General features: G+C 36.0%; 2 protein-coding genes across 4 annotated transcripts in view; one reads left to right on the plus strand and one right to left on the minus strand.

Moving 5' to 3' along the window:
• Nucleotides 1–887: 887 nt before the first annotated feature.
• On the plus strand, nt 888–12,148 carry sytl1 (synaptotagmin-like 1). 3 transcript variants are annotated; one of them, XM_088987010.1, is made up of 13 exons: nt 888–1,018; nt 1,965–2,103; nt 3,197–3,348; nt 3,455–3,569; nt 4,337–4,388; nt 4,623–4,727; nt 4,807–4,976; nt 6,585–6,687; nt 7,109–7,270; nt 8,317–8,398; nt 9,251–9,347; nt 10,211–10,416; nt 10,489–12,148. In XM_088987010.1, the coding sequence occupies exons 2-13, from the start codon at nt 1,967–1,969 to the stop codon at nt 10,632–10,634; spliced, it is 1,527 nt and encodes a 508-aa protein (XP_088843136.1). In that variant the 5' UTR covers nt 888–1,018; nt 1,965–1,966; the 3' UTR covers nt 10,635–12,148. The 3 variants fall into 3 exon arrangements, with proteins under 3 accessions (XP_088843136.1, XP_088843137.1, XP_088843138.1); XM_088987011.1 differs by having other exon boundaries at nt 8,320–8,398; XM_088987012.1 differs by lacking the exon at nt 888–1,018 and having other exon boundaries at nt 1,974–2,110.
• Nucleotides 12,149–13,012: 864 nt separating this feature from the next.
• LOC148883159 (nuclear factor of activated T-cells, cytoplasmic 1-like) overlaps nt 13,013–23,584 on the minus strand; it is a 43,091-nt gene continuing 32,519 nt past the window's right edge. Inside the window, exon 10 of the mRNA XM_088987009.1 lies at nt 13,013–13,188. Coding sequence (XP_088843135.1) covers nt 13,133–13,188 — 56 coding nt within the window. The 3' untranslated portion in view covers nt 13,013–13,132. The remainder of the gene's footprint in view (nt 13,189–23,584) is intronic.

A 23,584-nucleotide genomic window follows, 5' to 3' on the forward strand; every position in this document is an offset into this window, starting at 1 on the left:
ACGAGTGTCAGGAAATATGTTGTCTTATTTTTATCTCCCGTTCTTAGCTTATCTTCACACTTATATTTTGACAGTTACACTGTGGATTGAGTTGGAGTTCAAACACCCCAAATTAGGCCTTCCCACTGGGACACTTTCCAGGACCCCGCACCCCCTCACCCATTCCCAATCAGGACCGGAAACAAAAAGTCTTGAATGGTCATTCACAGAACTTCGGTGACCATGGCCAATGTCCAATTTTGTTGAGAAAAATAAGAAAGGTTGGGTGGGAAAAAGTTGTTCTCATTCTAACCATTGCCGCCATTCCCATCATGAATGTTGCCTTCAGGGACTGTTGGATACTTGAGGACTTTATTTGCTTTTTTATTTGTGTTTAAGTTATACAGTCAGTGTTTTATTTTACACCGTGGCATACATGTTAAGTTTCACGATTTGGTTGGGAGACTCCTGATTTTGACCACAATACTCATTTTATAAAGCAAGTATTGACACAATACAGACAGTTCATTTGTAAGGTGAAGCAAAAGAAAATGTAAAAAAAAAAAACATTTTACACTAATTGATTGTATAAATAAATAATGAAATAATTATCGTGTTTTATTTACTTCTAATTTACACGTTTGTAACACATTACTTTTACACGCACCACACAATTCCGAGTACGAAAATCTCCCCATTTATGATTTCTCAGAGTAAACATGTATGCCGTGGTCGGAGTTAACATGTCGATTGCATCTTGATATGTGATTTTTAATCTTAATTCGAAATAATTGTGATAATTATTTGTTCCATAATCACCCGGTGGTAATTCACAAATTAATAACATCCTTGTGTGGAACCACCTACCGACGCTCACCCTCCCTTCTCAGTTCTCACAGACAGCAGAAGGCGTGTTCACCGAGTTGACAACACACGCAGAACCACCTTCCAAAAAAAGGAGAAAGCACACGCACACGTTCAACGCAAGAGTGCGGGAACCTTTCCACGCATGGAGCTGTGCGAGACTGTCGATTAAAAGGTGATGTACTGTAACTCCATTTGTTTGTGTGTGTGTGCTTTGTGGTGCCGATTTGCTGAACGTCTTTTACTGTCTCTTTAAAAACGGCGACAGGTGTTTTGTCTCACGCGTTGAGCTGATTGTAAAGTGGACAGATAATCCAAGTCGACGTTTCATGCGAAAAATGGACAAACAAAAGTTTACACACGAGGACCAAAAAAAAAAGATACATTTATTGCAAGATGACTGTTTGTCGCTCTTTTTTTGTTTCGTCCTTTTGCGTCGCCGCGGCTGCAGTTAATGTTAGCTCACTTCCTGTTGGACCATAGACAGACCCCCGTACTGCGCATGCGCCAATTACCGATTAAGTTCCCTGAAGGCAACACGCATACCCGATATGTGTACAAAAGTTTTTTTTTTCGTTTCAAGTGTACGTGAGAAGGAAGTAGACGGGAATAACGAAACCGACTGCATTGATAAGTTGCTGAGTCATCCCACAGACGTTAACGGTCGTATTAATTGCCATTTAACTGTCCTCGTTTTAGTCTGACGATGACGTCGAATACTGTACGTGCGGTGTGTCGTCAAGCAAGGTTCATGCTGGCGAAGGATAGCGCTACAACGGGATATTATTTTTATTTTATTTATTGGGTGTTTCAGGGATATGATTTAGTTTCTTTGCACATTGGTTCAGCTCCTTGTGGGCAAGTACAAACAGAAGATATGCCCCACCCTTATACGCAATAATTGTAGTGTTTTGAGCCTTTTGGGGTACCGTAGTTTTTTTTGTCAAAAGAGCCCTCCAATCAACCTCATTCTGATTACATTAAATGACTTCTGCCTAGCAACAACTGACCAATAGGAACAAACAAACATTGTTGAACTAAGAATTCAATATCCGTATTTTATTATTCATTTGTATTTTTGCCCTTTATAACATGACAATTTTATCAATTTTTTTGTACAGGAATGGAGGCGAATGTGGGGGCTGACGGCGACTTTGGGTCTCTGGACCTGAGCCACCTGACTGAGGATGAGCAAGACACTATTTTGCAAGTTCTCCGGCGCGACTTGGACCTGAGACGTCAAGACGAAGGACGCGTAAGGTCAGAGGTGAACTGCACCCTTAAACATCTCCGAGCTATCATGAATTAATGTTGTCATCAAAGTTTGTTGTTGTTGTTTGTCAAGTTTTGTGGTTCACTTCAAAATGGTTGCTTTCAACCACTAAGGCCAAGTTCCAATTTAATTTCAGCCAAGAATGCTTCACTTTTTTGTGCTTTCTGTTGTGATTTTGTTGATTAACAATTTGGTTGTTAATTAACTTTGAAACCCTGGAATTTAATTTTAAATGCTCCATTTGTACCAAAATAGGTACCAAAATAGCTGCGAATTGGGCATTTTCAGAAAATCCCGCCCCCAGTTTGTGACGTCACGCCAAGACGTCTTGCATTGCTGGAGAATCAAAACAATGGCTTCAGATTCGGATAATATGCTTTCTTGTTACACCTCCAGTTGTGAATATGATTCAAATAGTTCTGAAGAGGAAAACATACATGTTTGCAATCGATTAGAGAATTTATTCCGTGCCATTTTGAGGCAACATTGGGGAGAAACGGATCACCAGAAAAGAGGCACAAAATGGCGACCTCCTGTGGCCACCTCCGTTTCCACAGGCTGATAAATTCCTTATATGGAGCTTGGACACCCTCTTCTGGCGGCTTTTGGGTGCAACACAAAGTTTTCAGACCAAACAATACAGCAAAATACATTGCAGTGATGGTAGGACTGCTACAATGTGTCTTTTTCGGTCAGGGGCGTTCCTTTAGTGACGTCACATCAGGGATCGTCATCAACTCAAAAACAAGTCTTCCTGAATATTCAGCGCGAGTCTTAAAAGGTAAAATAAAGCTATATGCGGTGGAATCTTTGTAAAATACGCTCAGTAGAAGTCATTTGAAGCCATTTTGCAAATTATGGACACAACTTGTCCGGAGACGTCGGTTGTCCTTTAAGTAAAGGAAGAAGAAGATGAAGCCATTTTGTAAGCGTCCCGAAGAACAGGACACACCCACACGTACTTTCCTTTTGAAACACTCTCCACGATCTCATTTCAATAATGAGGCCGCTGGCCTTCCAAGGTAATCAAACAAGAATGTCGACGTCGTCGTCACACGTGTGTGTTTGCTGTATCAACAGGATGCTAGCGCAGACCGAAGCCGACCCGGCGCAAGTGCACTCGCAGTCGGGGGCGTGGTTCAGGGAAGCATCCAGCAGGCGGCATCGAGGGCGGATGTCCGGCTCGGACCTGGTTCGCGCTACCATACGTCGTCGCGCGCCAAAGATCACCGGTCAGTTTGACGTGACAAGCTTTGGATTATCGCCATCAATTTTTTGCTAATATACGAGCAATTGAGATGATTATTATTATTTTTTTATTTTTTGTTTTTGCCAAAGTAAATGGGTCGTCGGTTTTCAACCTATTCAACGGTGAGAGCAAGGAAGAATTGAGCAGCCCCTGTCAGGAAGAGGCTGAGGCGCGATTGAAAGAGTCCCTGGAAGACTTTACAGAGTTAGCTTCTTTTCTTTCTTTTTTTTGCTACACCACTTTCGTAACCCGACATTTTTCTTTATGACATTTGTCAACTTTTGTGTATGAGGATTGATTGATTTGTTTGTTTGTTTGTTTGTTTGTTTTTTGTATGTTTTTGTTTGTTTATTTGTTTATTTCATTTTTTTGGGGTTGTTTTTGTGTTTTTCGTTTTTTTTGGTTTGTTTTTTTTTGTTTCGTCTGTTGTTTTTTTTGTATTTTTTGTATTGTTTTTTTTGTTTGTTTGTTTGTTTTTTTCTGTATGTTTTTGTTTGGTTTTTGTTTATTTGTTTATTTCATTTTTTGGGGGGGTTGTTTTTGTGTTTTTCGTTTTTTTTTGTTTGTTTTTTTTTGTTTCGTCTGTTGTTTTTTTTGTATTTTTTGTATTGTTTTTGTTTGTTTGTTTGTTTGTTTTTTTCTGTATGTTTTTGTTTGTTTTTTGTTTATTTGTTTATTTCATTTTTTGGGGGGGTTGTTTTTGTGTTTTTCGTTTTTTTTGTTTATTTTTTTGTTTCGTTTGTTGTTTTTTTTTTTGTTTGTTTTGTTGTTTTTGTATTTTTTTATTGTTTTTTGTTTGTTTATTTGTTTTCTGTTTTTTGTTTTTTTTCTTCTGTTTATTTGTTTTTTTATTTTATTTTTTATTTTTTGTTTTTTTTGTGATTTTGTGTTTTTTTTTGTTGTTCTTGTTGTTGTTTTTGTGATTTTGTGGTTTTTTTTTTTTGTTTTTTTTTATTTGTTTTTGTTTTTAGGAGCACTCCCTGTTTGGACTCTTCACCCACGAGGAAAAGAACAGCAACAAAGGTATATAAAGGCATTATTCTGAAATGAAAGATACCTTCCATATATATATATATATATATATATATATATATTACATTGTTAACTCATTCACTACCAAACGATGTGCAAAAAGTATATGAAGACATAATTTTGAAAAACAGAAGATATGATTTTGTGAGTGTGTGTGTGTTTGTATAATAATAACAATAATAATAATAATTTTCATTTCTAAGCGCCTTTCAAACTGTGTTTTAGGACGACCGTCTGCATTACAAAATGGAATCTGTGTCTATGAGCAACATCCGGACTGACTCGGGACCTCCGCCTTTGCGAAAAAACAACTTTCATTCCAGTTATGCGGTAAATGCACGCTTGAATGACTTTAGGATGGATTGACGCAGGTTTTTGCTCACCACTGCCCACCCTCACTGCTGCGTAGCTGAGCGGCGGCATGAAGAGTCTGTTCAGCTCGGCGGTCTTCGGCGTGGTGGAGGTACGCGGCCGCCTGCAGTTCTCGCTGGCCTATGACGGCCATAAGGGGGAGCTGCGGGTCAAAGTGCACCGCTGCGAGGACATTTCGGCGGCAGCGGATGAGAACCGCTCCGATCCGTGAGTGTTGCTATCCGTCGAGGCTAGCAAACGGGAGCGGAATCATCGGTTTTGTTTGTTGTTGTTTGTTTCTTCTTTTACAACTGAAATTTAGAGGAAATATTCTTGTCTTAATTCCATATTATTTCTTTATTTTTTTAATAGAAGACGTTAAAAAAGTTACCTATGTTATTTAAAAAAAACATGTTGATATATTTATATTTTCTAGAATAAAAAAATAATTGCTATCTTATAATTGAAATTATTATTTTTTTTGTTATGGAAGAGGTTAAAAAAGTTCCCTCTATTATTTAAAAAAAATATTATGTTGCTATATTAAGATTTTCTAGACTAAAAAAAATTGCTACATTATGATTAAAATTAGAGGGTTTTTTTTTGTTTTTATTTTTTTGTGATCAAAGATTGACTATATTTTTTTTTAAAATATTATGTTACTCGATTAAGATTTTCTACACTAAAAAAATGATGATTGGAGGATTTTTTTTGTTGTTATTAAATATGGTAAAAAAGTTACCTATATTATTTTTTTTTAAATATTATGTTGCTCTATTAAGATTTTCTCGACAAAAAAATAATTGCTACATTATGATTGAAATTAGATGTTGTTTTTTTTGTTATTGAAGATGTTAAAAAAGTTCCCTCTATTATTTAAAAAAAATCTTATGTTGCTATATTAAGATTTTCTAGACTAAAAAATAATTGCTACATTATGATTAAAATTAGAGGTTTTTTTTATCTTTTATTTTTTGTGATCAAAGATTGCCTATATTATTTTTAAAAATATTATGTTACTCGATTAAGATTTTCTACACTAAAAAATGATGATTGGAGGATTTTTTTTGTTGTTATTAAATATGGTAAAAAAGTTACCTATATTATGTTGCTCTATTAAGATTTTATAGACAAAAAAAATAATTGCTACATTATGATTGAAATTTGATGTTGTTTTTTTTGTTATTGAAGATGTTAAAAAAGTTACCTATATTATTTTTAAAAATATTACATTGCTACATAAAGATTTTCTAGACTAAAAAAATATTGCCATTGTATATAAATAAATAAATATAAATATGCCATTATGATTGAAATTACATTTTTTTTTGTTTTTGGGTGTTTTTTTGTTATGGAAGGGGTTGAAAAAATTCCTCTAATTTTTAAACATGTAACAATTGTAAAATTAAAAAATATATATATGTTGCTATATTAAGATTTTCTAGACAAAAAAAATCATTTCTACATTATGATTGAAATTGGATGTTTTTTGTTGTTTTTTTTGTAATGGAAGCGGTTAAAAATGTTACCTATATTATTTTTTAAAATGTTATTAAGATTTTCTAGAATAAAAAAAATAATTGCAAAATTATGATTGAAATAAGATGTTTTTTTTGTTTTTAAAGCTGCTCAGTTTTTCCATTTATACACTGTTGCATTCAAATCACAGAGGAGATAGATTTTTTTTTTTTTTGGCATGCTGTTCCATATTTTTGATTTTATTCCATGAAACCTCATCATTTATTGTTGATTATAATTTTTTTATCCATTTTTTTTTGTGTCAGACACTCAAGCTAAAGCTAACGCTCCCACTTTCCCCGCCCCCAACCGCCCTAGATACGTCAAGTGTTACCTGCTACCTGACATGTCGAGCCGCAGCAAGCGTAAGACGGCGGTGAAAAGGCGGACGCAGAACCCCGTTTTCGAGCAGACGCTTAAAGTGAGAACACTCATTTCATTATTACCTCAGTTTTTGACCAAAATCCGTTCCAGAAACCTGTTCGAAAAGCAATTTGTTTGAAAACCGAAACAGCACTTTTCATTGTAATCAATGTAAAAATGTTTAATCCGTTCTAAGTCTAGCTTTTTTACAGCATAATGATGTATTGAATGTTTATGTCGACTTAAAACTCAATATTATGTAGTTCCTAGAACTTGAGTGACAATGTTCATTTTAAAAAAAACAGCAACCAAGTTGATGAGATCATCTCAATCATCAATGTAATCCTTCTAAATAGACATTTTTATACAGATGTAGGTGTACCTAAATTAATGGCCAGTGAATGGGAAGCAAAATCCAAATATGCCAATTTGACGTGTTTTTTTTTTTTTTTTTTTTTTGTCTTTCTGTCATTGGCCAGTACAAAGTTCGCCGAAACGAGCTGAATGGTCGCACCCTCAACCTGTCCGTGTGGCACGCCGAGCCCCTGGCCCGGAATGTTTTCTTGGGTGAAGTCGAGGTGGCGCTGGGTGTGTGGGACTGGAACTGCACGCAACCGATTTGGCAGGATCTGCAGTCGCGGGTAAGACAAACATACAAAGTTTAGTAGGAATTTCAGCACAATCATTTTTGGGAGGTCAGAATACTGTTTAAAAAAAGTGACCACTTTGAATCAAAATGGCCGTCTTCATGTTTTTTTTTTTCTTGTCTCTTTTTCTGGACATATCCACTAAATTTCACATTTCTCATTCAAACTAGTTTCAAAGGCTGTTTTTTGGGAGGGTTTAAGTAATATATTTATTTATCTATTTAATTTATTTGTTTATGCATATGTTTATTTTATGTATTTATACACTTATGCATGCATATATTTATTTGTATTTTCTAGATAGGTGTGATACTTGAGTCAATCAAAAATATTTAGATTCATGTTTTTATTAATGTATTTATTTATTTAAACATTTATTTATTCATACATACATTTATTTATTTATCTGTTTTTTTTAATAGGTTTTATGCTTGAGTTAATCCAAAAATCTGTAAATTTTTGTTTTTATTTATCTATTTATTTGTGTTTTTAATGTTTATTTGTGTTTTTTTACATTGGTTTTATGCTTAAGTCAATCCAAAAATCTTTAGATTGTTGTTTTTATTTATTTATTCACACATTTATGTATTAATTGGTTCACATATTTATGTATGCATTTATTTATTTATTTGTTCATGTATTTATTTGTTTGTGTTTTTTTAAATAGGTTTTATTCTTGAGTCAATCCAAAAATCCTTAATGTTTTTATTTATGTATTTATTTATATATGATTATTTATTTATTTATTTATTTACACATTCATTTATTTATTTGTGTTTTTAAATGGGTTTTATGCTTGACTCAATCCAAAAATATTTATTTGTGTTGTGTGTGTGTGTGTGTGTGTGTGTGTGTGTGTGTGTGTTCTTTTTTAATAGGTTGTATGGTTTAGTCAATCGCAAAATCTTTCGATTCAAAACTAGTCTGTGCGAACCAGCAAACGTCAGTGCAGGAATTCACTCATGGAGCGAGAATTGACGATGGCGTCCGTGGGTGAATTTCATTTTGCTCATCTTCTTTTAATCTCATTTTGACGTTAGCAGTTCGACTTGAGCCCAGACTGCGTCAGCACCCGCGGCACCCTCCTCTTCTCCATCAAGTTCATCCCCGAAGGATTTGAGGGTGAGCAAAGCAAATTTGTAGCACTCCTGTGTCTGAATGTCATTTTTACTGATACAGTGAGACCTCGGTTTACGAACCCCTTGGCTTACGAACATTAAATTTATGAAAATTTACCTTGGCATACAAACTATTTTTCGGCATACACACGGAGCTGCCACAATGAGTGATGTGTCGTTCGCGAATGAGCCTGTTCTCCTAACAACAAATTGGCAGCCGGCTGTTTTTGTCCTCTATTCCCCGCCCCCAGTCGTCGGTTAAAGCCACGTCATTGGTCAAGAACGCAGCAGTGAGGGGAGGTGGTTTAAACATTAAAGAGACAGGCAGACGATAGTGAGATAGTTCAAAGACAGTGTAGACTGCAGGTTAGGCAAAAAGCTATCAACCTAGCTAAACAGATTTAGCTGGGAACACAATTGATGAGGAACTAGGTAAAATTATCGCAGAGAAAGCACCTCCAAGGCATCATTCCTCAAGATGGTGAAAGAAGAACGTTCCTCATCAAGTGTTTAATGCTGAGGAAACCAGCCACTGCATTGCATCAAGCTATCAACGATCATCACAAAGGTAAATAAAACAACTTTATTATACAGTACAGTTTATTTCTTTAATTATAATACCATAGCAAATTTATTATACATAAAATAGGGTATATTTTGTGTAGTTTTAAGGCTTAGAAAATTAGAAAGTAGAAAATTGTTTTACCTGGGAACGGATTATTCTCATTTTAATGGTTTCCTATGGGAAATTAATTTTTGGGATACACACTTTTCGCCTTACACCCTCTATCTGGGAACCAATTAAGTTCATAAGCCAAGGTATGACTGTGAATCTCCTTTTGTTCCCGCTCTACAGGTGGTCTGCCGCTCACGGGGGAGCTGCACATTTGGCTTCAGGAGGCTCAAGGCCTCCTGTCGAAAAAAGGGGGCGCCGTCGACTCGTTTGTCAAAAGGTTTGCTCGTCTTTGAGTTTGTGGCTGTCGGTCGCGCGAGGGGGAAAAAGGACCATCACCCAACCCGCTCCAAAAAATAGTTTCTCACGCTTTCTATTTTTTTAGTTACGAGCAGTAGAAGTAGTAGTAGCAGCTTACTAGCTAATAGCTCGCTAGTTAGCGAGATAGCTTGCTAGTTTGCGAGATAGCTAGCTAGCTAGTTTGCTATACAGTATATTTGAGTTATTCCGGGTTGAGTGAACGCTGGCGCATGTGGCTGCCGCTGCTCACCCGCAGAAAAACTGATCTTGTGACTGTAAAGTGACCTTGAAAGTTTTGAAAGGCACTTATAAATGAAATGTGTTATTATTATTATTATTATTATATTATATATTATTATATTATATTTATATTATATTTCATCTGTGCTGTATGTCATGCATATTTGACAATAAAGCTGACTTTGATAGCTAGTTAGCTCGCTATCCAGCTAGCTAGTTTGCTATCTAGCTATCTAGCTAGCGAGTTAGCTACCTAACTAGGTCTCTAGTTAGCTATCCAGCTTGGTATCTAGGTCACTAGCTATCTAGCTATCCATCCATCCTTCATTCCTTCCTTTATTTTTCTTTGTCTTTTATTTATATTTTTATTTCTTTATTTTACTTTATTTCTTTTTCCCCCTTTTTTCCTTCTTTTTTTCCCTACTTTTTTTCTTTATTTCCTTTTTCCCTCCTTTTTTCCTTCTTTTTTTCTTATTCATTCTTTATGCACTTGATTATTTATTTGTGCTCCCACACTGATTTATTTATGTGTTCTTTTCTTGAATGTAATTGTGCGTATGATGATTTTATTGTCTTGATTTATTTTTGCCCCTCCCCAAAAAGTTACATCCTGCCGGACGTCGGCTGTCAGAGTGGCCAAAAGACGCAGGTGGCCAAGCGCTCCATCAGCCCGTCGTACAACCACACGATGGTGTACGACGGCTTCCAAAGCAGCGACTTGGAGGAGGCCTGCGCCGAGCTTAGCGTGTGGCGGCGCGAGGGCTTCAAGCATCACATGATCGGCGGGATTCGCCTTAGCTGCGGAACCGGTAACATCCATTTTTTTTTTTCCTTTTTCCGGGATTACAAAATGGAAGTAATTGCATGGTTTGAGTGTGCAGGTCAGAGTTACGGCGAGACGGTCAGGTGGATGGACTCCACGGAAGAAGAAGTCTCTGTGTGGACGTCCGTGATCAAAAACCAGAACCAGTGGATCGAAGCCACCTTACCCATTCGAACCAACCTCACGCATCGCTCGTCTGATTGACATTTTTTTTGTGTCCACCGCCCACGGTCAGAAAACCTGTTCTTTTTACATCATGGTAGACTCCTTTTTTTCAGAACTCCCTCCAGGGGTCGATATTGTAAATGAGCTGTAGACTATGCTTAGCTATTCTTGTTTTGTTGTTTGCAAAAGACAGCTTTGACCATGTGATCGCTTTGGCAGAAAACCCCAAACCAGTTTTTCCTGCTTGCTCATCAAAGGTGAATCGGTACTTCAAACGTGTCGCGTACCCAAAAAAAAAAAAAAATGCAAGTCATCTCATGGACTTTGTATTTTGGGGTGATTTAAAGGACAACCGACACCACTTTTTCAGAAAAACGTTTTATAGCATCTAAAATACCCAAAACACGCAGGCTGATATTTTTAGTCAAATGCAAAACACCAATAAAAAATTACTTAAAGTGTCCAAAAACTACTTCAAATTGACCTCGGAGATGCAGAGTTTCAGAAGGTCCCGCCCCCTTGTTCGTGACATCACACCAAGATGTCTTGCTTTGCTCGAGAATCAAAACAATGGCTTCAGATTCGGAGAAGATGCTTTCTTGTTACTCATCCAGTTATGAATATGATTCAAATAGTTCTGAAGAGGAAAGCATAAATGTTTGCAATCGATTAAAGAAGTCCTCCCGTATCAATTCGACTCAATGCAGTGTCCCAGAAAATGCACAAGATTGCGCCCAAGCTCCGTTGGAAATGGGCTGATTTGTCTGCTGGGAATTTGTGTCAACTAGTATCAAATAGTAGTCTTGGTGCAACACTCAATGATCCACCATTGCGTTATTTATGTGTTTTCCTTCTAATTTCGCCATCAACATGAAATTTTCAGACCAAACAAAGTACCCAAAATGCATTGTGTGTTGCCATGACGTCAGGAATCGTCACCAACTCAAAAATAAGACTTACTGAATATTCAGCGTGAGTCTTAAAACGTAAAATATGTTTAGCTATATGTGGTGGAATCTTTGTAAAATACGCTCAGTAGAAGTCATTTGAAGCCATTATACAAATTATGGACACAACTTGTCCGGAGGTTGTCTTTTAAACTTGGGAAAAATGTATATTTCCAATTTAAAAACAATGACGGGGAGTTAACGTTCAACCAAATTGTAATTGTAGTTCACATGGTAGGCCGCTAGAGGGTGATATGACCATTTCCACCATGGCGGGTTTTGTCTCGCTTTGGTTTTGAATTGAAAAAGGAAATTGTGAAACTCTTTGCTAACTCATTTTTTACAACAAACGAGAAAACAAAACTGTATTTAAAATATCGCGTGACTATATTAAAAGAAAACGTAATTTTAATGGCGTTTTACAAACTATATTCAATTTACCAAGAAGCCTTGGGAATCTATTTTTGTAGTATGCCGAAATTACCACAGCGTGTCGCTGTTTCACCATGTACTGTATGCATGAGTTTAGTTGATGTAAAAATAGATAAAAAATAGTCTCTATTGGATTTGCAAACGTTGACATTCACCCTCGTTCCCTAAATTTAATAAAGTAATGAAAGTTTTATTTAAAGCAGTTGTATCAACTAGTCCGTTACATATATAAAAATAATAAAAATCTGTGACATTACATCACACATCTCTACCGTAAAGCTAATAATGGAGAATAACAGTAATTCCGTATAAAAAAGGTACTTTATTGCATTGAACAAATTATTGCCATGTCCATTAAAAAAAAAAAGCAAGAATGTCTTTGCTATTTGTTTTTATCGTGTGGATGATCTACTAACAAATAAACACACAAATCCAACACATGGTAGCTGATATAAACAAGTGGGAGAAGAAAGATTCTTTGGTAAACATTGAGATACATTAAGACTTATAAATATGTGGGTATTAAAAAAAAAGTAACCTAAATGTAAGAGGCTGCATGATAAGCATGGATACATAGAGCACATGCAAGCAGAATAAATATTTGTAATAAAAAAAACTAATATTACCATGTGCTTAAAATTGCCGGAGGTTAGTTTTTAATTCTTTGGTAGCAATGTAAAGTCAAGCTTTGCCTAGATTTGAGATGATTTGTTCTTTGGTAGTCATGCAAAATATTCCTCAAAATTCCTTTCAGAGTGCATAATAAAAAAAATACATTAAAAACTGTACAGTAAGTGCATGAAAAAAAACACCATACCACAGCTTGAGTGCTTAGATTTTTTTCTAAAAAAATTGCTTAAAATGAATACTTAAAAATATTTCAACTAATGTGCGTTTCAAAATATTTGCTTTTGAAAAGGCACATTTTTCCTTCGAACGCCTTTAAATTGTATCTTCCGCATTTAACTGGTAGGCAAAGTGCAGGATATGAGGAACACAGAATGATAGTTGGTCCTTTTTTCAATTTATGATTTAAAAAAAAAAAAAGGCAGGGTGGGTGGAGGGAGGCAAAAAGAGGGGAAAAAAAAACACAAACCCTGATGGTCATGGCTATTCATTTGTGGCACGTTTTTAAGTGTCCTTTTTGACTCGCTGTCCTTATGCGTGGCTGTGGACCGAAATGCTGGACAGGTCGTTCCTGATGATCTCATTGACTACAAGAGAGCGAGAGGGACAAAAATAAATACATACATCAATAAATACATACAGAGGTAAATAAATACACAAATACATTCATAAATAAATTCATACATAAATATGTAAATAAGTAAATACGTAAGTAAATAAGTAAATATGTAAATAAGTAAATGAGTAAGTATATGAGTGAATAAATAAGTAAATGAGTGAACAAATAAATAAGTAAACAAACCCAAATAAATAAACAAGTAAATAAATAAGTAAATAAGGAAATAAATAAGTAAAACAAACACAAATAAATACGTAAGTAAATAAGTAAATATGTAAATAAGTAAATGAGTAAGTTTGAGTGAATAAATAAGTAAATGAGTGAATAAATAAATAAGTAATTAAATAAATAAATAAATAAGTAAATAAACAACCCCAAATAAATAAATAAGTAAACAAACCCAAATAAATAAACAAGTAAATAAATAAGTAAATAAGGAAATAAATAAGTAAAACAAACACAAATAAATAAACAAGTAAATAACTAAATAAATAAACAAGTAAATAAATAAGTAAATAAGGAAATAAATAAGTAAAACAAACACAAATAAATACGTAAGTAAATAAGTAAATATGTAAATAAGTAAATGAGTAAGTTTGAGTGAATAAATAAGTAAATGAGTGAATAAATAAATAAGTAATTAAATAAATAAATAAATAAGTAAATAAACAACCCCAAATAAATAAATAAGTAAACAAACCCAAATAAATAAACAAGTAAATAAATAAGTAAATAAGGAAATAAATAAGTAAAACAAACACAAATAAATAAACAAGTAAATAACTAAGTAAATAAACAAACAAGTAAATAAACAAACAAGTAAATAAATAAGTAAATAAGGAAATAAAAAAGTAAATAAACAAATGATTGAATAAAATCCACTGGATGGGTTTATTTATAGCTGTGTATGACCTTTAATGTAAACTCAATGGTACTTCCATAAAATAAAAACCGTATGCAGTGGTTAAAAAAAATCAACATATGTCAAAAAAGGTAGCACATTTTTGTGATATCAATTCAGGAGACCGAGATGTCATAATGTTCCCAAATTCAAGTTAGTGATAGCATGTTAGCCCTCCATATCTTAAAGTTAAAAAAGAAAGCCTACAAGATCATCTAACTTTAATTTGGAGGTTCACTAATCTGAGACACTTTAACGGCAAATGTGTGATTATGACTGTAATAATGTGGAAACGAGTCATGAGGATCTGCAAAGTTGTGACCGGCAGCCAGCTCGCCGTTTAAATTGTCCTACTTTGCAGCGTGCCGCCACGAGAGCCAATTGGAGAGCAGACGTCAATGTATTGATGACCCTGAAATAGTTGAGAGGGATGCCGCGGGCGCCGGGCCCATTGCTGCTAACGTTTGGGCCGACTTTCGCGTCCAACCAACCAACCAACCAAGCCCCATTGACACTACTTCCTGGTTGAGTTGCCTTGGCAACAGAGCAATCCGCTAGAACACAACAAAGGTACTTTGGATGCTTTTGTGTGTGTGTGTGTGTGTGTGTGTGTGTGTGTGTGTGTGTGTGTGTGTGTGTGTGTGTGTGTGTGTGTGTGTGTGTGTGTGTGTGTGTGTGTGTGTGTGTGTGTGTGTGTGTGTGTGTGTGTGTGTGTGTGTGTGTGTGTGTGTGTGTGTGTGTGTGTGTGTGTGTGCGCGTGTGTGCGCGTGTGTGTGTGTGTATATATATAGATATATGTATATGTATGTGTGTGTGTATGTATGTATGTATGTATGTATGTATATATATAGATATATGTATGTGTGTGTGTGTGTGTATATATATAGATATAGGTATATGTATGTATAGATATATATAATTTAAAAAAATAAAATGACAATAAAATGCTTTAGTTTTTGATTGTGAGATCTGAAAGGGATAAAAATAGAAAAATAAGATACATGAAGTTGTCTTTTTATTAGTAATTATTTTCTTTATTTATTTATTATCTTTGTATTAGTAATTAGAGTCAAACCTTGTCGAAACAAAAAAGAAAATACTCTGGTTTTTTTTTCGTGTTGGTTCCAATACAACCCGGGCCACAATTCACTACCCAGTAAGAACTACAAGTTCTAAAAAAAACCCAAATACATTAAAAAATTAAAAATGTCAGCTAATCGTGCTAAATAGTGCTAGTCGTGCTTCCTGCTTGTCACGGATATCCCCCACTTGATTTGACGAAGCTTTTGAACATCTCCATGAAGGATGACAACATTTAAGACTGCAGTGACGACAAGTGAAGGTGGCGACTGCAGCAATAAAGCTGCAGAACGCACTTGTGGCTCTTTCTTTTGTGTGTGTGTGTTTATTGGAGCAGGCAGCTGACGCCTTTTCAGATGAAGTCATCCAGGAACAGCTTTCCGGTACGGCGGATGTACGCCGCAACTGGCGCCGTCTGATACCGAAGCACAGACACGCATAGACCCACGGGCGTGCTCACACACATGAAGATGTAAGTAGACGCTAACTCATAGAGACCAAAGTAACACACGTAAACACTGGCCAAGGAACTCCCAAACAATTAACCGGGACGGCCCCGCTGGCCATTTACCAAAACGGGGGTTTTAAACAACAAGCGCCCTCCCGCCCGCCCCGCGCGCCGGCGCGAAACAAACACACCGTAGCCCCGCCCACCTCCCAATTTTACTGCCACATTCTGGACCGGACCGCAAGCCACGAGATGTTCTTGGCTTGACTGGTAGGAGCTCCTATTTTGTGAGCGCACACATAAAATGCTTCTGTCGTTCAGTAAGAGGTCCAAAAAAAAAAGTGTGTAGGGCGTTTGGATTTCCTGTTGCTCTTGAATGTGACGCCTCAAGTGCTTCTTTTTTTTAATTATTATTTTTTTGGCCTGCAGCCATGACAGTGAATTCTATTCTCAACAACTGTTTCATTGTGTATTGCACTGAACAAAAACACGCAGAAAAGAAACCCTGCATTTTATTCCAACACAGTACACAATAAAATAAAGTTAATCAATCCAATTAAATATGTACTAAAAGTAACGGTTGTATAGAATTCAATGAACCATGTATAGTAAGGCATTTTTGACACGAAAAAAACAACCATGTATAGAAGGCGTTTTTTTTTTTGCAAAAAATGCCTTACTATAGTAAGGTGTTTTTTTGGGCCAAAAATGCCTTACTATAGTAAGGCGTTTTTTTGGGCCAAAAATGCCTTACTATTGTAAGGCGTTTTTTTTGGGCCAAAAATGCCTTACTATAGTAAGGCGTTTTTTTTGGCCAAAAATGCCTTACTATAGTAAGGTGTTTTTTTGGGCCAAAAATGCCTTACTATAGTAAGGCGTTTTTTTTGGGCCAAAAATGCCTTACTATAGTAAGGCGTTTTTTTTGGCAAAAAATGCCTTACTATAGTAAGGCGTTTTTTTTGGCAAAAAATGCCTTACTATAGTAAGGCGTTTTTTTTGGGCAAAAAATGCCTTACTATAGTAAGGTGTTTTTTTGGGCCAAAAATGCCTTACTATAGTAAGGCGTTTTTTTTTGGGCCAAAAATGCCTTACTATACTAAGGCGTTTTTTTGGGCCAAAAATGCCTTACTATAGTAAGGTGTTTTTTTGGGCCAAAAATGCCTTACTATAGCAAGGCGTTTTTTTTGGGCCAAAAATGCCTTACTATAGTAAGGCGTTTTTTTTTTGGCAAAAAATGCCTTCCTATAGTAAGGTGTTTTTTTGGGCCAAAAATGCCTTACTATAGTAAGGCGTTTTTTTTGGGCCAAAAATGCCTTACTATAGTAAGGCGTTTTTTTTGGGCCAAAAATGCCTTACTATAGTAAGGCGTTTTTTTTGGCCAAAAATGCCTTACTATAGTAAGGTGTTTTTTTGGGCCAAAAATGCCTTACTATACTAAGGCGTTTTTATTGGGCCAAAAATGCCTTACTATAGTAAGGCGTTTTTTTGGGCCAAAAATGCCTTACTATAGTAAGGCGTTTTTTTTGGGCCAAAAATGCCTTACTATAGTAAGGCGTTTTTTTTTGGCCAAAAATGCCTTACTATAGTAAGGCGTTTTTTTTGGGCCAAAAATGCCTTACTATAGTAAGGTGTTTTTTTTGGGCCAAAAATGCCTTACTATAGTAAGGCGTTTTTTTTGGGCCAAAAATGCCTTACTATACTAAGGCGTTTTTTTTTGGGCCAAAAATGCCTTACTATAGTAAGGCGTTTTTTTTGGGCCAAAAATGCCTTACTATAGTAAGGCGTTTTTTTTGGGCCAAAAATGCCTTACTATAGTAAGGCGTTTTTTTTGGGCCAAAAATGCCTTACTATAGTAAGGCGTTTTTTTTTTTGGCAAAAAATGCCTTACTATAGTAAGGTGTTTTTTTGGGCCAAAAATGCCTTACTATAGTAAGGCGTTTTTTTTGGGCCAAAAATGCCTTACTATAGTAAGCCGTTTTTTTTGGGCCAAAAATGCCTTACTATAGTAAGGCGTTTTTTTTGGCCAAAATTGCCTTACTATAGTAAGGTGTTTTTTTGGGCCAAAAATGCCTTACTATACTAAGGCGTTTTTTTTGGGCCAAAAATGCCTTACTATAGTAAGGCGTTTTTTTTGGGCCAAAAATGCCTTACTATAGTAAGGCGTTTTTTTGGGCCAAAAATGCCTTACTATAGTAAGGCGTTTTTTTTTGGCCAAAAATGCCTTACTATAGTAAGGCGTTTTTTTTTGGGCCAAAAATGCCTTACTATAGTAAGGCGTTTTTTTTGGGCCAAAAATGCCTTACTATACTAAGGCGTTTTTTTTGGGCCAAAAATGCCTTACTATAGTAAGGCGTTTTTTTTGGGCCAAAAATGCCTTACTATAGTAAGGCGTTTTTTTGGGCCAAAAATGCCTTACTATACTAAGGCGTTTTTTTTGGGCCAAAAATGCCTTACTATAGTAAGGCGTTTTTTTTGGGCCAAAAATGCCTTACTATAGTAAGGCGTTTTTTTTGGGCCAAAAATGCCTTACTATAGTAAGGCGTTTTTTTGGGCCAAAAATGCCTTACTATAGTAAGGCGGGTTTTTTGGGCCAAAAATGCCTTACTATAGTAAGGCGGGTTTTTTTTCAGCCAAAAATGCCTTACTATAGTAAGGCGTTTTTTTTGGGCCAAAAATGCCTTACTATAGTAAGGCGTTTTTTTTGGGCCAAAAATGCCTTACTATAGTAAGGCGTTTTTTTTGGGCCAAAAATGCCTTACTATAGTAAGGTGTTTTTCTCAGCCAAAAATGCCTTACTATAGCAAGGCGTTTTTTTTGGCCAAAAAAGCCTTACTATAGTAAGGCGTTTTTTTTGGGCCAAAAATGCCTTACTATAGTAAGGCGTTTTTTTGGGCCAAAAATGCCTTACTATAGTAAGGCGTTTTTTTTTGGCCAAAAATGCCTTACTATAGTAAGGCGTTTTTTTTGGGCCAAAAATGCCTTACTATAGTAAGGCATTTCTTAGGCCAAAAATGCTTTACTATAGTAAGGCGTTTTTTTTTTTTTTTGGCCAAAAAAGCCTTACTATAATAAGGTGTTTTTCTCAGCCAAAAATGCCTTACTATAGCAAGGCGTTTTTTTTGGCCAAAAAAGCCTTACTATAGTAAGGTGTTTTTTTGGGCCAAAAATGCCTTACTATAGTAAGGTGTTTTTTGAGCCAAAAATGCCTTACTATAGTAAGGTGTTTTTTTGGGCCAAAAATGCCTTACTATAGTAAGGCGTTTTTTTTGGGCCAAAAATGCCTTACTATAGTAAGGCGTTTTTTTTGGGCCAAAAATGCCTTACTATAGTAAGGCGTTTTTTTTGGGCCAAAAATGCCTTACTATAGTAAGGCGTTTTTTTTGGGCCAAAAATGCCTTACTATAGCAAGGCGTTTTTTTTGGCCAAAAAAGCCTTACTATAGTAAGGTGTTTTTTTGGGCCAAAAATGCCTTACTATAGTAAGGTGTTTTTTTGGGCCAAAAATGCCTTAGTATAGTAAGGTGTTTTTTTTGGGCCAAAAATGCCTTACTATAGACCATGTTTAGTAAGGAGTTTTTAACCCGACAAAAACAACCATGTATAGTAAGGCGTCTGTAGCTCTTTGGGTGGTTATTTAGCTCGGTGGTAGAGTGCTTTTCATGCAAATATTAGGTCCCAGGTTCAATCCCCGGCATCACCACTTGGGACTTTTTAAAATGTCCCCATTGTGGGACTATTATGCTTTTTGCAAAACAACCATGTCGAGTAAGGTGTTTTTTGCAGAGAAAGATTTTTTTTATAAGAACAAGAAAGCCTTTCATACTACCACAATGGGCAATGTGCAAAAAAAACCCACATGGATTTGCCGGGAATTGAACCTGTGACCTCATACATGCAAAGCAGACGCGGTGCCACTGAGTTACATGGCTATTTTACTTGACAAAAAACGGCATACTATACATGGTGTTTTTTATCCGTTTTGCAAAATAAAACACCTTGCGATAGTAAGGCATTTTTTGGCTGAAAAAAATCACCTTACCATAGTAAAGCATTTTTGGCCCAAAAAAAAACGCCTTACTATAGTAAGGCATTTTTGGCTGAGAAAAATCGCCTTACAATAGTAAGGCATTTTTGAGCCAAAAAAAACGCCTTACTATAGTAAGGCATTTTTGGCCAAAAAAAACACCTTGCTATAGTAAGGCATTTTTGGCCCAAAAAAACACAATACTATAGTAAGGCATTTTTGAGGCAAAAATGCCTTACTATAGTAAGGTGTTTTTTTGGGCCAAAAATGCCTTACTATAGTAAGGCGATTTTTCTCAGCCAAAAATGCCTTACTATAGCAAGGTGTTTTTTTGGGGCCAAAAATGCCTTACTATAGTAAGGCGTTTTTTTGGTGCCAAAAATGCCTTACTATAGCAAGGTGTTTTTTTGGGCCAAAAATGCCTTACTATAGTAAGGCGTTTTTTTGGGCCAAAAATGCCTTACTATAGCAAGGCGGTTTTTTTTTGGCCAAAAAAGCCTTACTATAATAAGGTGGTTTTTTTTGGGCCAAAAATGCCTTACTATAGTAAGGCGATTTTTCTCAGCCAAAAATGCCTTACTATAGCAAGGCGTTTTTTTTGGCCAAAAATGCCTTACTATACTAAGGCGTTTTTTTTGGGCCAAAAATGCCTTACTATAGTAAGGCGTTTTTTTGGGCCAAAAATGCCTTACTATAGTAAGGCGATTTTTCTCAGCCAAAAATGCCTTACTATAGCAAGGTGTTTTTTTGGGGCCAAAAATGCCTTACTATAGCAAGGTGTTTTTTTGGGCCAAAAATGCCTTACTATAGTAAGGCGTTTTTTTGGGCCAAAAATGCCTTACTATAGTAAGGCGTTTTTTGGTGCCAAAAATGCCTTACTATAGCAAGGTGTTTTTTTTGGGCCAAAAATGCCTTACTATAGTAAGGCGTTTTTTTGGGCCAAAAAGGCCTTACTATAGTAAGGCGATTTTTCTCAGCCAAAAATGCCTTACTATAGCAAGGTGTTTTTTTTGGGCCAAAAATGCCTTACTATAGTAAGGCGTTTTTTGGGCTAAAAAATGCCTTACTATAGCAAGGCATTTTTTTTGGCCAAAAATGCCTTACTATAGTAAGGCGATTTTTCTCAGCCAAAAATGCCTTACTATAGTAAGGTGTTTTTTTTTTGGGCCAAAAATGCCTTACTATAGTAAGGCGATTTTTCTCAGCCAAAAATGCCTTACTATAGCAAGGCGTTTTTTTGGGCCAAAAATGCCTTACTATACTAAGGCGTTTTTTTTTGGGCCAAAAATGCATTACTATAGTAAGGCGATTTTTCTCAGCCAAAAATGCCTTACTATAGCAAGGTGTTTTTTTTGGGCCAAAAATGCCTTACTATAGTAAGGCGTTTTTTTTGGGCCAAAAATGCCTTACTATAGTAAGGCGTTTTTTTGGGGCCAAAAATGCCTTACTATAGCAAGGTGTTTTTTTGGGGCCAAAAATGCCTTACTATAGTAAGGCGTTTTTTTGGGGCCAAAAATGCCTTACTATAGTAAGGCGTTTTTTTGGGCCAAAAATGCCTTACTATAGTAAGGCGTTTTTTTGGGGCCAAAAATGCCTTACTATAGCAAGGTGTTTTTTTGGGCCAAAAATGCCTTACTATAGTAAGGCGTTTTTTTTGGGCCAAAAATGCCTTACTATAGTAAGGCGTTTTTTTGGGCCAAAAATGCCTTACTATAGTAAGGCGTTTTTTTGGTGCCAAAAATGCCTTCCTATAGCAAGTTGTTTTTTTGGGCCAAAAATGCCTTACTATAGCAAGGTGTTTTTTTTGGGCCAAAAATGCCTTACTATAGTAAGGCGTTTTTTGGGCTAAAAAATGCCTTACTATAGCAAGGCATTTTTTTTGGCCAAAAATGCCTTACTATAGTAAGGCGATTTTTCTCAGCCAAAAATGCCTTACTATAGTAAGGTGTTTTTTCTCAGCCAAAAATGCCTTACTATAGCAAGGCGTTTTTTTGGGCCAAAAATGCCTTACTATACTAAGGCGTTTTTTTTTGGGCCAAAAATGCATTACTATAGTAAGGCGATTTTTCTCAGCCAAAAATGCCTTACTATAGCAAGGTGTTTTTTTTCGGCCCAAAAATGCCTTACTATAGTAAGGCGTTTTTTTGGGCCAAAAATGCCTTACTATAGTAAGGCGTTTTTTTGGGGCCAAAAATGCCTTACTATAGCAAGGTGTTTTTTTGGGCGAAAAATGCCTTACTATAGTAAGGCGTTTTTTTTGGGCCAAAAATGCCTTACTATAGTAAGGCGTTTTTTTGGGCCAAAAATGCCTTACTGTAGTAAGGCGTTTTTTTGGGGCCAAAAATGCCTTACTATAGCAAGGTGATTTTTTGGCTCAAAAATGCCTTACTATAGTAAGGCGTTTTTTGGGGGGCCAAAAATGCCTTACTATAGTAAGGCGTTTTTTTTGGGCCAAAAATGCCTTACTATAGCAAGGCGTTTTTTTTGGCCAAAAAAGCCTTACTATAGTAAGGTGTTTTTTTGGGCCAAAAATGCCTTACTATAGTAAGGTGTTTTTTTGGGCCAAAAATGCCTTAGTATAGTAAGGTGTTTTTTTTGGGCCAAAAATGCCTTACTATAGACCATGTTTAGTAAGGAGTTTTTAACCCGACAAAAACAACCATGTATAGTAAGGCGTCTGTAGCTCTTTGGGTGGTTATTTAGCTCGGTGGTAGAGTGCTTTTCATGCAAATATTAGGTCCCAGGTTCAATCCCCGGCATCACCACTTGGGACTTTTTAAAATGTCCCCATTGTGGGACTATTATGCTTTTTGCAAAACAACCATGTCGAGTAAGGTGTTTTTTGCAGAGAAAGATTTTTTTTATAAGAACAAGAAAGCCTTTCATACTACCACAATGGGCAATGTGCAAAAAAAACCCACATGGATTTGCCGGGAATTGAACCTGTGACCTCATACATGCAAAGCAGACGCGGTGCCACTGAGTTACATGGCTATTTTACTTGACAAAAAACGGCATACTATACATGGTGTTTTTTATCCGTTTTGCAAAATAAAACACCTTGCGATAGTAAGGCATTTTTTGGCTGAAAAAAATCACCTTACCATAGTAAAGCATTTTTGGCCCAAAAAAAAACGCCTTACTATAGTAAGGCATTTTTGGCTGAGAAAAATCGCCTTACAATAGTAAGGCATTTTTGAGCCAAAAAAAACGCCTTACTATAGTAAGGCATTTTTGGCCAAAAAAAACACCTTGCTATAGTAAGGCATTTTTGGCCCAAAAAAACACAATACTATAGTAAGGCATTTTTGAGGCAAAAATGCCTTACTATAGTAAGGTGTTTTTTTGGGCCAAAAATGCCTTACTATAGTAAGGCGATTTTTCTCAGCCAAAAATGCCTTACTATAGCAAGGTGTTTTTTTGGGGCCAAAAATGCCTTACTATAGTAAGGCGTTTTTTTGGTGCCAAAAATGCCTTACTATAGCAAGGTGTTTTTTTGGGCCAAAAATGCCTTACTATAGTAAGGCGTTTTTTTGGGCCAAAAATGCCTTACTATAGCAAGGCGGTTTTTTTTGGCCAAAAAAGCCTTACTATAATAAGGTGGTTTTTTTTGGGCCAAAAATGCCTTACTATAGTAAGGCGATTTTTCTCAGCCAAAAATGCCTTACTATAGCAAGGCGTTTTTTTTGGCCAAAAATGCCTTACTATACTAAGGCGTTTTTTTTGGGCCAAAAATGCCTTACTATAGTAAGGCGTTTTTTTGGGCCAAAAATGCCTTACTATAGTAAGGCGATTTTTCTCAGCCAAAAATGCCTTACTATAGCAAGGTGTTTTTTTGGGGCCAAAAATGCCTTACTATAGCAAGGTGTTTTTTTGGGCCAAAAATGCCTTACTATAGTAAGGCGTTTTTTT

Source organism: Hippocampus bargibanti, linkage group LG20 (assembly GCF_051943395.1).
Source record: "Hippocampus bargibanti isolate YZ-2025 linkage group LG20, ASM5194339v1, whole genome shotgun sequence".
In the NCBI taxonomy this organism is placed as follows: domain Eukaryota; kingdom Metazoa; phylum Chordata; class Actinopteri; order Syngnathiformes; family Syngnathidae; genus Hippocampus; species Hippocampus bargibanti.

Excerpts from the sequence above, each read along its gene's own strand:
- sytl1 (XM_088987010.1), top strand. The coding sequence starts at position 1,967 with ATGGAGGCGAATGTGGGGGCTGACGGCGACTTTGGGTCTCTGGACCTG. Across the intron at positions 3,570-4,336 it reads TCCCTGGAAGACTTTACAGA|GAGCACTCCCTGTTTGGACT; the intron begins GTTAGCTTCTTT and ends TTTTGTTTTTAG. Across the intron at positions 4,389-4,622 it reads GGAAAAGAACAGCAACAAAG|GACGACCGTCTGCATTACAA; the intron begins GTATATAAAGGC and ends ACTGTGTTTTAG.